Below are 14,524 nucleotides of genomic sequence, written 5' to 3' on the forward strand. Positions count from 1 at the left end.
CAGTTGGTGTGAGGAGTCACTATTTATAGATTAATGTAGTGACCACAGACTGGCAAGAAGCTGAATGCACAAAAACAAGAGTTACAAGTGCACACGGATCTCTCCACAGGCTGAGAAATACAGAAATGATTCCCCAAATGATTCTTCAGTGAAATCTTGTTTTATATTGTGCATTTAGATTATTATCTTTGTGCTTTTGGAGTTTGTTCTCGTCTCAGATCCATGGGCAACTACGCATTTACTGCGGGTAAGACATCTGTCTCTGTGTTTCTTTACTCATTTACAGAATACACGCCTGCATTTCAACTTTTTGAGTAAGTGCTCTATTGTGCTTGATATGTTTGTTTTGTTTCTCATTACTTATGATTCTAGATCATAAGTAATAATCTTTCTATTATTACTTATAATCTAGAATACTGAAGGACGGTCATTTATAAATGATAGACTGGCACCTTGTATTCCCCAGAACTGTGTGTCCATTATTTTCCACATTTTGCGTCTCATCGTCACAGATGTTGAAGATTTCAAGAGCCTCGTGTCGACTCTCGAGAACCAGCGCCTTCTGACCGAACACAGCAGACTCTCTCTTAATCATGTCAGTAAGTCAGTTATCACGTATTAAATGACTGCATGTCATCCAAACCTGCTGTAGCTCCTCAGATACACAGAACCTGTGTCATGTTTTGTCCTTGAGTTATATTTAACTTCTCGGTCTTAATTGGTGTGTATGTCACATACTGCACACATCCTAACAGCTCACACACTGTGTGACTGATACTGTACAGAACAGTGTGATGGTTTCCTAATCCATTAAATTACAGTATTACTGGAATACTAACCCTAAGATGAAACCATATGAACAAAGTCTCATGCTCTGTGAAGATATTGAGTGTTTTTGTGTTTATTACTTCTCTTTGCAGGCTGTTGAGGAAGAACCAGGACAGGAAATGAACGAAGTGAATCAGGAACCAGACTTGCTGGCCCTCAGGTTTCTATATAGTAACACAGAAGCCCCGAAAGACACCACAGTAAGTCTGTTTGACAAGAAAAACTTTATTTTGCCAAACCTCTCTCTTATATTGCAGTTGTGTCATAAATCATGATTGTGATTTGATTTTAATTTCAGTGTCAATTATTAGCAATAGGAAATAGTTTAGACTATGTTAGTCTAAAAATGTTGATTAAAACAGTAGTCAACAAAATTTGATTTTTTTAGGCCTAACGCTCACCTTCAGGTCCCTATTAGCAGTGTTGCTTGTATTGCATTACTTAGTAATTAATTAATGAATATAATTATAATAATTATATATCATTAAATTACATTTACATTTATTCATTTAGCAGACGCTTTTATCCAAAGCGACTTACAAATGAGGACAATGGAAGCAATCAAAAACAACAAAAAGAGCAATGATATATAAGAGCTATAACAAGTCTCAGTTACACGTAGCAAGGGCTTTTAAATAATATAATAAATAAAAAGAAAACAGATGTAATAGAAAAAGAATATAGCAAGCTAGTGTTAGAGGTCTTTTTTTAAAGAATAGAATTAGAATAGTGAGTGTTAAAGTTAGAGGGTCAAATAAAGATGTGTTTTAAGCTGATTCTTGAAGATGACTAAGGACTCAGCTGCTGGGATTGAGTTGGGGAGTTCATTCCACCAGAAGGGAACATTTCATTTAAAAGTCCGTAAAAGTGACTTTATGCATCTTTGGGATGAACAATCAAGCGACGTTCACTTGCAGAACGCAAGCTTCTAGAAGCACATAAGTCTGAAGTAACAAATTTAAGTAAATGGGTGAAGAGCCAGTGGTAGTTTTGTAGGCAAACATCAATGCCTTGAATTTTATACGAGCAGCTATTGGAAGCCAGTGCAAATTGATAAGCAGAAGTGTAACGTGTATTCTTTTCAGCTCTTTAAAAATTAATCTTGCTGCCGCGTTCTGGATTAATTGTAAAGGTTTGATAGAAGTGTCTGGAAGACCTGCCAAGAGGGCATTGCAATAGTCCAGCCTGGACAGAACAAGAGCTTGAACAAGGAGTTGTGCAGCATGTTCCCAAAGAAAGGGCTTGATCTTCTTGATGTTGAAAAAAGCAAATCTGCAGGATCGGACAGTTTTAGCAATGTGGTCTGAGAAAGTCAGCTGATCATCAATCATAACTCCAAGGCTTCTAGCTGTTTTTGAAGGAGTTATGGTTGATGTGCCTAACTTGATGGTGAAATTGTGATGAAACGATGGGTTTGCTGGAATCACAAGCAGTTCTGTCTTGGCAAGGTTGAGTTGAAGGTGATGGTCCTTCATCCAGCAAGAAATGTCTGTTAGACAAGCTGAGATGCGAATAGCTAGCGTCGGATCATCAGGATGGAATGAGAATAGAGTTGAGTGTCATCAGCATAGCAGTGGTATGAAAAGCCATGTTTCTGAATGACAGAACCTAATGATGCCATGTAGACAGAGAAGAGAAGTGGTCCAAGAACTGAGCCCTGAGGCACCCCAGTAGTTAGATGTTGAGACTTGGACACCTCACCTCTTCAAGATACTTTGAAGGACCTATCTGATAGGTAAGACTCAAACCATTGAAGTGTTGTTCCTGAGATTCCCTTTGCCAGTAGGGTTGATAGGAGGATCTGGTGGTTAACCGTGTCAATAGCAGCGCACAGATCAAGCAGGATAAGTACTGAAGATTTGGATTCTGCTCTTGCCAGTCTTAGAGCTTCAACAACTGAGAGCAAGGCCGTCTCAGCTGAATGTCCACTTCTGAAGCCAGATTGGTTGCTGTCAAGGAGATTGTTGTGTGTGAGAAATGCAGAGACTTGTTTGAACACAGCTCGTTCAAGTGATTTTGCAATGAAAGGAAGAGGGGAAACTGGTCTGAAGTTCTCTAAAAGAGATGGGTTGAGTCTATAAATATATATAATTACATTTGGCTTGAAAAAGTAAAATAAGGGACTATTCTTCATTTTTCTGTAAAATGTAATTGCATTAAATATTTGATAGAATATAGAGAAATTCTATACAGAATAATAGTGGATTTAACACTTAATGTTAAAATGCATGTTTTTAATTTAACCTTCTCCTTTAAATACTTTGGTCAGCTGAAAAAATAATCTATGCAGTTTTAGGTTATTGAATTAAAAGAGCAGTTTCATGTCTATCCTTTTATTGATTGAGGCTGATATGGGATTTAAAAAGTAATTATTAGTTAAGACAATTTTTTTTTTTTTAGTTATGCATAACTTCTTAGAGAGAGTAATTAGTACAGTAATCTACTTACACTGTTGAACTCAGGCCAAGGCTTTTGTGGCCCCTGACAGTTTGAGGGCCCTAGAGGAGAAACTGCTCACAAATGAAATGTTTAGGATCGTCCCTTTGGTTTTGTTTTTCAGGAGCCTGTCAGCGGCTCTTCTTCTGGCACGACTCAGCTCCCAGCGTTTCTCTCGCAGTTATTATCCTCTAAACCTCAAGTGGCCCCGCAGGGCCCCGTCACTATGGAGCAGATGAGAGCGGAGCTACAAGAGCTACGAGATGAACTGGACACGCTCAAGACTCAGCATAAGTTTGTGTAATATGAATGCATGCCGTTGTGGGATTCTTACCCTTGTATTTCTGTAAACGTAATGGCATTGTGTTTCAGAAAAGAGATCAGACTGCTCATGAATGAACTGGATGAAGAAAAGAAGATGCGTTTGTCGCTGCAAGTAAGCGTGAGGATGAGCCAAGAGCCTCTAGATGTTAAACATTACTTTTGCATTACTTTTTGACATCTGGGCTGGGGGGAAACAAAAAGCAAAGTAATATTTTTTCAACTGTAAAGGCATACGTAAATTGAAAAAGAGTAAAGTACCTTACATTAGAATTTGTTTTGAAAATGAAGCGCAGATATTTTGTTTTAAATGTAAAGTAGTGCATCTAATTACTAGTTACTTGAAAAGTGTAATCTGATATCATAACTTGTAATGTATTACCCCCAGCACTGTTCTTATTTCATAACCTGACTATCAACGCTCACTTGTGCTCTCTCACACTTCAGATTGATGTAGAACGTCTTAAGAAACGCATGTCCAAGTGAGCACCTCTGAGGTCTCCAACACAGCTCGAAGACGACGGACACGCCACAAACCCAACGAAGAACACAGATAGAGGAGAGATCCTGTGTATCAACACTCACTGAACACATATTGAGTTGCATTGTGTGTAAAACACCTTTTGGGTTTTAAACCATCAAATGCATTGATTGGTTAGACTAATTAACACCTGACCTTACATTTAATTTCATCTTTATACATTTTCTTTTTCCATCTTGTGTGAAGGAGGATTCTGAAGCTCAACGAATACTGTTAGGCTCCAGGAAGACTTTTTCTCCAGGGCTGCATTTATTTGATAAAAAATACAGTAAAAATTATGAAATATTATTAAAATGTTAAACAGCTGTGTTCTGTGTGAATCAGTGTTAAAGTGTAATGTATTTCTGTGATGCTCCGCTGTATTTTCAGCATCATTCCTCCAGTCTTCAGTGTCACATGATCTTCAGAAATCATGAAAATATGATGATTTACTGCATTTCTAATTATCACTATTGAAAACAGTTGCTTCTTAATGTTTGTGTGTGATACATTTATTCAGAAGTCTGATGAACAGGAAGTTAAAAAAATAAATACAAATAATATAAATGTCTCTTTTGACCAATTAAAACAACAACAACAAACAATAGGTACTTGACCCCCAAATTTGAAATGGTAGAGTGTTATGTATTAACATTGATATTATATTTATAGATGCATGGATATATCATATCATTTTAAATGCAGTGCGCAGAAAGGCAAGAAGTGACGTGATGTAAAAAGGGGTTTTGTAGGAAAAACACCAGTAACAACTCAGACAATTAAAGTAATACCATAAATATCACTCATACAAAGAAGCAAAAACAAGAAAAATATATATATTTACAAAAAATGTTTACATAAAAACAAATAAACAAGTTCCTTCACGAAGAGAATAAAACACAGTAAATCACAATTCTGAAGGGCTGACCCGAGAGGAACCGCTTCAGATCGGACAGAGAGAGTCTGGATCAGAAGTTCGAGTCTTCACAGGGAATCGGTCGGAACGTCACGTCTTTATTTTCCTCCAGCAGAAGATCATAGCGACACAGAGGACCGCTGAAACACAAGACAACCATTCAATTCATTTTAATTAATATTGGCAGTGTGAGTGTAATTTATTTCTGTGATGCGCAGCTGTATTTTCAGCATCATTACTTTAAGTTTTGAGTATGTTTGGTTTTACTTCCATCATCAAACACACACTTGTATGACACCATGGTGTCTCATGCTTGAATTAAATGAAGCACAGATAACTGAATTCACAGAGCTGTGGTTTGGCCTGAAGTCTTCTAACAGACAACAGAGCAGCTCCAGTCTCTCGATGCACAACAACAGCTCAGACGCTTTCTGCAAGAGTTTCAGATGAACTGTTCCCTCAGATGAAAGCACACAGACCTGAGCTGGTTCTGGAGAGGAGTGAGCCGGATGCTCAGGAGCCGGAGTTTCGTCCGCGGCCGGAGTCCTTTCCCCGTACAGAACCGGAGCGTGATCTCTTTCACAGGCTGGACGTCTCGCTCAAACTGAGCCAGAATACTGCTCTCCACAAACCTCTCAAACATCAGGGTCTTACTGGAAGAGAGAGCACCAACATCAGCATCCAGAAGATCGATCCGGGAATACTCCTGATACGAGATGCTCACACACTTACTGATTGAGCTCAACTTGCACCTCTTCCTTTCTGTTGCTTAATTTAATGGTTAAATGTCCCCAGTGTGTTTTCTGGTTCCATGTGACAATATCGACCTTGTAGCCGAACTCTGGTGGAGTCAAAAACTGTTATATCTATATCTCAATGCTGAACCTAGTCACAGTTGATGTTAATAATGCAAGTAACAGAAGAAGCTCACTGCAGAATGGAAACTCTTTATTAGTTTGGAAGTACGTCCTGGTTTGTCCCAGCTGCAGCAGACGGTCTCTCCAGCGCACAGCATCATAACCTGCACACAGCATTAAAACACATCTGTCTCAGAACAAGCCCCTGATCACACAGAGTTCACTCAGTGTTCAGAGTTTACCGAAAACAGGGCATCCGTCCGGCGCGAACTTCCCACAGTCCATGCACTTCCCGTCCTGGAAGAGTGTGTAGGAGTCACAGGGGTACGCAGTGATGGGACACGAGCCGTTCAGTGAGCTCATGTAGAGGAACACGGACCTCTGATGGTCACACTTGAAATACTGCGAGCCTGTGGAACATCAGGAGTTTTTCGGAAGATTGAAAAATCTTTAAAAACTACAGACTAAACACATATTTCATAATATTAATTTTTTTCTGTATTTTTAATCAAATAAATTCAGCCTTGGTGAGCAGAAGACACTTCTTAAAAAAAAAAACATAAAAAATCTTACTGATCCCATTCTGTATGTGCGTGTGTTTGTGTAATACTATTTTTCATTGAGGTTACATTAAAATGCTATTATAATGGTAAAAATCTGACCTGAAAAGATGCTTCTTGGGCATCCAGGCTGATCCGCTCCTCCGTTTGCATAATAGTCGATGTGACCCAGGAGATCCCGATAGCCCAGCGCTACAAGAAAACGACGATGAGTTAACTAGCTCTAGATTTACATGTAGTATGATGCTGGTGGTGTTGGGCATTGAAAGCTTCAGTGTTAGACTGCTGTGATTGCTCGTTTCCTGAAGAGCTTGTGTGAGAAACACACCGTCCATGTCTGTGTGCAGGGCCTCCACGAACTGGGCATCAGTCGGGTCGAGACGTTTACTGGGAGGCTGACCGTTAAACTTCGGCCCTGCTGGATCCAGCGCTGAGTGAGACACGGAAAGATCATAATCAAATCACACACTGAAACTGAAGACGGCTCGAAGCTTCAGGAGGAGAACGGATTATTCTCACCTGTAATTCTGCCAATTCTCCCATTAAAATTGGCCCCAGTGAAACCTGAAATGTGTGCCCCTAAACTGACACCAATCATGTGTATAGAGCTGAGATTGGCCCCGTTGACCTGTAATGTCCACACACACACACACACACAACTCAGATGAATATGAAAGAAAGCCACAGAAAGTAAAAGTCACGGGAAACTCATGAAAGATGATACAACATAAGAATGGGTCTCTCATTAGGCTAGTTAACATCTTGAAAAAAAAAAAAAAAAAAAAAGTTTAATTCTTAGTCTTTTCTTATAAATAATTTATGTGTGTTTTTTATCGTTATTGTTCTGTTTTGATTAATGTACCAAAATATTGTTTAACTCTTTGTATTGTGTTTTTTTGTTTGTGTAAAAAAAAAAAGTGTATGCTCTCATTCACTCACGCAGACGCACAGACTCACACACTCAGCTCACACTTACTCGCTGACTACCTTGCTCACGCACAAACTCACTCTCTCATGCTCACACATGTACACTTGATCACTCGCTCACACAATCTCTCGCTCACTCACTCACTCAAAAAAAACACACACACACACACACACACACACACACACACACACACACACACACACACACACGTACTCTTGCTCATTCACACACTCTCTCTCTCTCTCTCGTACACTTGCTCATTCACACTCTTGCTCACTCACCACACACACACTCTTGCTCGCTTACTCCCCTACTCGCTTACTCTCACTCACTTATACTCTCACACACTCAAACACATGTATGCTTGCTCGCTCACTCACACTCATGTACACTCGCTCACACACACACACACACTTAGCTATCTAAACCTAATTCTATAGGTGTAACGGTTTTTATAATGTAAAGACTGTATATTCTACTACACCAACCCCACACCTAAACCTAAACCTCTCAGAAAACTTTCTTGATTTTTACAAAAAAAAAAAATAATAATAATAAATAAATATAAATAATAATAAATAAATATATATATATATATATATATATACACTTTTTGTTTTACAAATGAGGACGTCCCCAAAGGGAAATCTTTTGAGATTTTGTCAGATTTCGCTCCGTTTTAGGTACAAATTTGTCTCCAAAATATGGTTAAGTATGTACACACACACACACACACTCACACTTGCATACGTACACTTGCTCACATACTCACTCACTAACTTTAACTGAAAGCAGAGGCCAGTGTATTTAAGGATAGTTGTACAAAAACTGTTTGTTGTTCTGCTTCATATTGAACAACTGTATTCATTATTATATTATTTAATTGTATTATGATAATAAACACACTGGTTTGTACTGCAAATAGTTTTTATGTTTATTTTTGCTCTTATCATCCGATCGTGGTTGTATCTTTCTATTAGTGCTATTGGATCTTAGTGCCCTGTTCAACACTATTGATCACAACATTCTCTTGAAATGTGGTTTTATTAAAGTTTGGGTGGAGCACGATCAAATAATCATCCAATTTGGCACAGGTGCATCTCGTTTAGCTAATCAGCTTCACTAGCACACAAGCATATATATATATATATATATATATATATATATATATATATAGGGAGTTATTTGGGTTCAGGCTATGCTCTGGGCCCGGACAGCACGCCAAAATATGCCTACTATTCACCTTCAGATTAGATGTAAGGGTGAACTCGTGAATAGACTAGAAAACTGGAATTAATGGAAGTGCATTAGCATGGTTCAAATCGTACTTCAATGACTTCCAACAATTCGTTGCAGTGAACGAAGAGGTATCCTATCGATCACAAGTGCAGTATGGAGTACCTCAAGGCTCAGTGCTAGGACCATTACTCTTCATACTTTACATGCTATCCTTGGGAGATATACACCAGACGTTGCCTCGTTGACCTCCCCCCAGACTGCTTCGAGCGGATCGGTATGGATCTGTTGGGACTGCTTCCTGGTTGAAAGGTTTAATTAGATGCTGAGACGGGAGACTGAGTTAACACAGGCTTCCATAGGCTTCACCACTTTGAACTGCTTTTTGTGAGGCAACTCAGAGGCCTTCCAGATGTTGCAAAGGAAGCTTGGGAAAACCATCCAGCCCCACTGCGCAGCCTAGTCGAGCATGTGTAAGAGATGAGAGAAAGAATCAGAGTCATGCCCCTAGTGAAGGAACCCCTTGTGGCAGCCCAGCGTGCCCATCAATGCAATGATCTTCCTGCCCAAGCCCGATGTTCCAGCCAGGGGAAAGGGTGGTGGTTCTGGTCCAATCTGGTCAATCTGGCAGGGGCCTTACACCGTGGTGGAACGAATGGGGCCGGTTATGTACCATGTGCTGCAGCCTGGCCACTGACGAATAGAGCAGATCTATTATGTGTACCTGCTCAATGGGCTCCCGGCCAGAGCAAATAGCCGCACTCGCCCACACTGCCCCTCCAGTAGTGGACATGGAGCTGTCAGCGACCCAGAAGACGGAACTCGAGGTCCTAGTCCGGCAGTTTAAGGATGTGTTCAGTGAAACCCTAGGTAGAATCACCATCATCAAGCACGAGATCCGCTCGCCACCAGGAGTCATAACTCGGCAGTGCCCCTATCGGATACCAGAAGCTTGCTTGCCAGCTATAGAGGAGGAGGTAAAAAAGATGCTCCAACTAGGAATCATTGAGCCCTCCTGATGGTTCTTTGCAGACTTCTGCTTCCAGGTGCAATATCGGGCCGGGGGCGACCACAGGAATGTGGATGGACTCTCCTGGGCAGGTCTGGCAGGTAACATCAACCCCCCCGCTCTTTTTTGCAGTGAAAAAGATGTCCCAGATGTAAATAATAAACATTCCAGCCAAAAACAAAACCAATAAATAAATCCTGACAGCATCCAGTTACAATTAAATATACTACAATCATTGCAGAGTAGAACACTTGGTAATACTGAACTGATTTAAGCTGAATGATGACGTTATTGTATAATGAAGCTGGTGGGGAACTGTTCTTTTACCTCCATTTTCTGGATGAGGTCTGTAAGGTTTGCAGCAACCTTGCGTGTGTTATCCACCACTTTCCAGTAGTTAATGTTGGTGGCTCCACGGTTCCAGTCCACCACGATGACGTTCATGTCGCGGCGCTGCAGGAGGAGCTGCACGAACTCTGTGAGCCAGAGGGGGGGCGAGCCGGTGGGCCGGTAGCCGTGGATGAGGAAGGTGCTCGGGGAGCTGAGGTTGAAGCGAGGGTTGCTGAATGGCTCTTGGTGGGACAGCAGATGACCGCAGGACACATTGACCCGAGTGTAGAGCAGTAATCTCACGCTCAGAGATGTCCCGGTCAGAGAGTCCTTCAGATCCAGGTCGGTCATCTCCGTACACTCCTCAGCTGCAGGGAGAACACAAACACTGTTTCTCATGAAGCACAAGTCTTCTGCTGCTCGCACACATCCATCAAAGCTTTATTTGAGTGATATGACGATTTCTGACCAAGTAAAAAAAAAAAAAGTCTCAGATATAAATTAGTTTTCAAATGCCTTTGCGTTTTTAATCATTTTTATTTATTAATTTTAGTTTGTTTACTTGTAGTTATTTTAGTACTTCAAGTTAAACTAAACAAAAGTGAGTAATGTTGCCGTGGTAACTAGATGAAAAAGAAAACTTTAATTTTTTACTGTTCTAGTTATCTATATTAACCCCGCCACTAGAATATGGGAATACATTTTACTGTAACTTCTGATCAAAAAGTGCTGTTCTTCCTCTGGATTTTTTTTTTAAATCTTGTTTTCCAGTGCAGATATTCATAAATGAAGATACATTTATATGAAAATCAAAGTAACTTGAGGATATATCTGCCAGTGGACTGGCAACTTGAATCAACTGTAGCATAAACTCATTATAATTTAATTTTGCTAAATGTTCAGATGCTAAATGCAGATGTTCATTCTGCATCTCAAGCAAATTTATTTGCATAATACATAAAAAAGAAAAATTATGCATGCATGATAAGAAATATAAGAATAGGAATTTTTATGGTAAAAACAACAAGCGATCCCAGCCCAGATGAGAAAAAGTAACACAAAAGTAACATAACGCATTACTTTCCATGAAAAGTTACTAAGTAACCCAATTCGTTACTATTCCAGGGAGTAACACAATATTGTAATGCAATGGAACATTTCCTAACAACACTAATGGCCTAACATACAGTCTGTTTTCATCTAAACTGCATGAAACAAAGGGGAAAAGGTGTGTGTGTGTGTGTGTTATGATATTTCCAAGGAAAAGTGGGAGTAATCCTACATCTGTGACCTTGTGTTGATATTAAAGAGAAGTTCTTCAGAAACACCCACCATATGAGACAGCACCCACTGTGAGTAATACAGAAACTCACAGCTCATTGCCTCATGCTGTTTCAGCCTGCGATGGTTAACCACGACGAAATGAGAGATTTGCAAGAATGTCATGTGGTTTCCTTTAAACAGTTCATTACAAAGACAAAGGCAACATGGAAGGCAAGTTGATGTGGACCAACATTACCTCTGAGAGCGTCAAACATCAGCAGCAGCACATACACGACCCTCCAGACCTACAGAAAGAGAGAGAGAGAGAGAGAGAGAGAGAGAGAGAGAGAGAGAGAGAGAGAGATTTAAAAATAAAAAATAATCTGTTCTATATTCTATGTAAACACTATGCTTTGGCAATACATTGTAACAACTGTAATGCCAATAAAGCACGTTTAACTGAATTTAATTGAAATAGAGACCGAGAGAAAAAGAGAGACAGACGGACAGAGAGAGAGACAGACGGATAGAGAGACAGAGAGAGAGAGAGAAAGAGAGACGGACGGACAGAGAGACACAATGTGCTGAGCCCGAGTCAGATTGGCTTCCTTCCAAATCACAGAACGACTGACCACATTTACACCCTACACACCCTAATCAATAAACACATTAAACAGACCAAAGATTTATATGCTTTGTTGATTTTAAAAAAAGCATTTGATTCTATTTGGCACGACGGATTATACTATAAACTTTTACAAAGTGTTGTGGGGGTAACGTTTTTGACATTATAAAAATCAATGTATTGGAACAACAAATGTGCGATCTGAATTGGCAACAAACATACAGAGTTCTTCACCCAGAAAAGAGGAGTGCAGCAGGGCTGTAGTCTGAGTCCAACGCTGTTCAACAGCCCCTGGACTCTCTCCACAAGACAAGAACATCAAGCTATTGCTGCACGCAGATGATCCTCCACCCCACAGGGACTACAGCAGCAGCTGGACCTGCTGGACAACTACTGGCAGTAAACCTCAACAAGACCAACATTATGGGCTTTCAGAAGAAGCCCAGATATCAGGAAATATTGAAATACCGCTTCCAATTTGGTGTAAAATCTTTGATAGTGTGCTTCAGCCCATAGCGCTGTATGGAGGTGAGGTTTGGGGTCCACTCAGTGATCAGAGCTACACTAGATGGGACAGACATCCAACAGAAGCCCTACACACAGCATTCTGCACAATGATTCTAGAATTACAAAGAAGAACACCCAGTAACGCATGTAGGGCAGAATTAGGCCGATTCCTATTGATGATCAATATGCATAAAAGATCCCTCAAATTCTGGATGCATCTTAAATCAAGTCCCACAGAATTGCTACATTTTAAAGCGCTACAAACCCAAGAACTGAAAGAAGAAACTGAAAGAGTCCACTCAGTCAGCTAGTTCTGAGACAGACAGAGGGACAGAAAGACAGACACACACACACACACACACACACAAACACACACACACACACACACACACAAACACATTCCATGAAACTCATCCATTACTGAAAAACAGGGTATGTGCTATTTTGGTCTCATCGATATACCATTATAGTTTGTTTATATTTTGAAGGGACAGGGACAGACATATATAGAGGGACAGACAAACAGACAGAGAGAGGGACAGAGGGACAGAGAGAGGGACCTCAGTCTACAGCGGATCTCACACACTTCTCATCTTTGCAGCATTTTCGCTCTTTGTTGTATGGTTTTAAAGAACAGCAGTCCAAATATCTTCTGCTTTCTCTTTCATTGCTAGCCAAATAAAACTATAAAGCAGTGTTTGGAAAGGCACACATCACTTACTTTGCTCATTATGAAACTACAAGTTTCCACTGACCCCTGCTCACACACACACACACACACACACACACACACACAAACACAAACATACACACACACGCACACCCACATATACACACACACGTGTGTGCATGCAGACACCGACACAGACTCACTTTCTTACACACACACACACACACACACACACACACACACACACACACACACATTTTTTAATCTTCAGTTTTTGGGTTCATTTGAAAGCTGTAGTGATTGTGTAGTGTTTAGTCTATTATTTGGCTTTTATACATGTCTGTATAGTTTTCCATTAAGTTCACGTTGTTGTTTTTTATTTTAACTCAAATAAATGTATTTGTTTGTTTGTTTGTTTATTTCTTTAATAACTTGCTCATTCATTTATTTTACTTCATTTATTTGTGAGGTTTCAGTTTTAGTTTCATCATCCTGATGTCAGTGTGTGTGTGTCAGGCTTTGCCTACATTTGGGACCAAAACTAAAAGCATTTCCCACGAGAAAAACAGCTTACTAAAGACAAATAACGTTTACTGCAAACATTGAGAAATCATGTTTACATTAAAACTGAAAAAAATGCAAGAAGGTCCATGTCAGTAACAAGTGTTGGCATACAATACAAACTAAATATTTAAACCACAGAAGTCAATAGAAATTCACATTATTAAACAGTAACTCACACAACCCGTCTGTATATATTATTGTTTTAAAGTGTCATTGTGTGGCTGTGTAAAGGGACTCTTCATTAGAACTTCATGAGAAGCTGAAAGAACACAAACTTGTTTGAAGTCGCAGTCACAGAGAGGGAATGAGATGTGCTTCATTCAGAACAAACAGAAGAAATCCCACGAACATTTACATCAACCACGTCCTCAGATCAAACACGAAACAGCCCTGACTCCGACAGACACGAACTCACATCATAAACACTCCTTCAAACAACACATCATAACATATCATGTGTCACATGAAGATGTCTTACCATGTCGGACGAGTGAGCAGCAGTCTCTGTTTAAACTCTCGGCTCTCTGACAATCATCTGAAGACTCCAGGAAATAGTGAGATGACAGACTTTTAAACAGCTCCTCCTTCCCTCCAGCTCCACCCATGATTCCTGCAGACATCCACCTACAGGAGGCATATTCCTCAAATCCCTCTGCTCCACCTGCTGCGAGGAACAGAGCCGACGAGCAGCTCGAGGAGATGGAGACCGCCGAGGCTCAGGTGGATCGCGCGCATAACTCATTATTTTTTAATTTGCAAAAAGTTTTTATTGTTAATTAAAATTCAATGTTTATTATTTTCGCAGCTGTTGTCAATATTTAGTGGATGAAGTCAGGTGATTTATCAGAACCACGACACAAATTATGAACGTTTGAAAACCCCTCGCAGTTCAGATGGAAAGTACATGTTATTTTAAGATGTATCTCAATATATTTAAATCAGTAGCTTTCAAGG

At 40.0% G+C, this 14,524-nt stretch overlaps 2 protein-coding genes across 5 annotated transcripts; one reads left to right on the forward strand and one right to left on the reverse strand.

Annotated features, from left to right (window-relative positions):
* Window positions 1-19: 19 nt before the first annotated feature.
* Window positions 20-4,601, forward strand: LOC113063806 (SH3 domain-containing kinase-binding protein 1). Of its 4 annotated transcripts, none has more exons than XM_026234137.1 (6): window positions 20-247; window positions 467-599; window positions 921-1,028; window positions 3,389-3,564; window positions 3,637-3,700; window positions 4,033-4,601. In XM_026234137.1, exons 2-6 carry the CDS (start codon window positions 594-596, stop codon window positions 4,069-4,071), a joined length of 393 nt encoding a protein of 130 aa, XP_026089922.1. In that variant the 5' UTR covers window positions 20-247; window positions 467-593; the 3' UTR covers window positions 4,072-4,601. The 4 variants fall into 4 exon arrangements, with proteins under 4 accessions (XP_026089922.1, XP_026089923.1, XP_026089918.1 ...); XM_026234138.1 differs by having other exon boundaries at window positions 513-599; XM_026234133.1 differs by having other exon boundaries at window positions 513-595.
* lipia (lipase, member Ia) lies at window positions 4,600-14,155 on the reverse strand. The gene is made up of 11 exons (XM_026234132.1): window positions 14,049-14,155; window positions 11,461-11,509; window positions 9,939-10,309; window positions 6,958-7,066; window positions 6,767-6,868; window positions 6,541-6,630; window positions 6,121-6,288; window positions 5,953-6,042; window positions 5,754-5,862; window positions 5,501-5,674; window positions 4,600-5,161 (listed from the first exon to the last, which is right to left on the reverse strand). The coding sequence occupies exons 1-11, from the start codon at window positions 14,049-14,051 to the stop codon at window positions 5,074-5,076; spliced, it is 1,353 nt and encodes a 450-aa protein (XP_026089917.1). The 5' UTR covers window positions 14,052-14,155; the 3' UTR covers window positions 4,600-5,073.
* Between the last annotated feature and the right edge of the window lie 369 nt (window positions 14,156-14,524).

Source organism: Carassius auratus, chromosome 46, assembly GCF_003368295.1.
Source record: "Carassius auratus strain Wakin chromosome 46, ASM336829v1, whole genome shotgun sequence".
Lineage (NCBI taxonomy): Eukaryota > Metazoa > Chordata > Actinopteri > Cypriniformes > Cyprinidae > Carassius > Carassius auratus.

Bases quoted from the DNA above. Each gene is read 5' to 3' on its own strand.
- LOC113063806 (XM_026234133.1), top strand. From the start codon at position 223: ATGGGCAACTACGCATTTACTGCGG. The intron at 248-512 runs GTAAGACATCTG...TCATCGTCACAG, and splicing joins CAACTACGCATTTACTGCGG to ATGTTGAAGATTTCAAGAGC. The intron at 1,029-3,388 runs GTAAGTCTGTTT...TTTGTTTTTCAG, and splicing joins AAGCCCCGAAAGACACCACA to GAGCCTGTCAGCGGCTCTTC.
- lipia (XM_026234132.1), bottom strand. The intron at 10,310-11,460 runs GTAATGTTGGTC...TTCTCCCTGCAG, and splicing joins GATGTTTGACGCTCTCAGAG to CTGAGGAGTGTACGGAGATG. The intron at 5,162-5,500 runs GTCTGTGTGCTT...CTTGTGTTTCAG, and splicing joins CCTCTCCAGAACCAGCTCAG to CGGTCCTCTGTGTCGCTATG.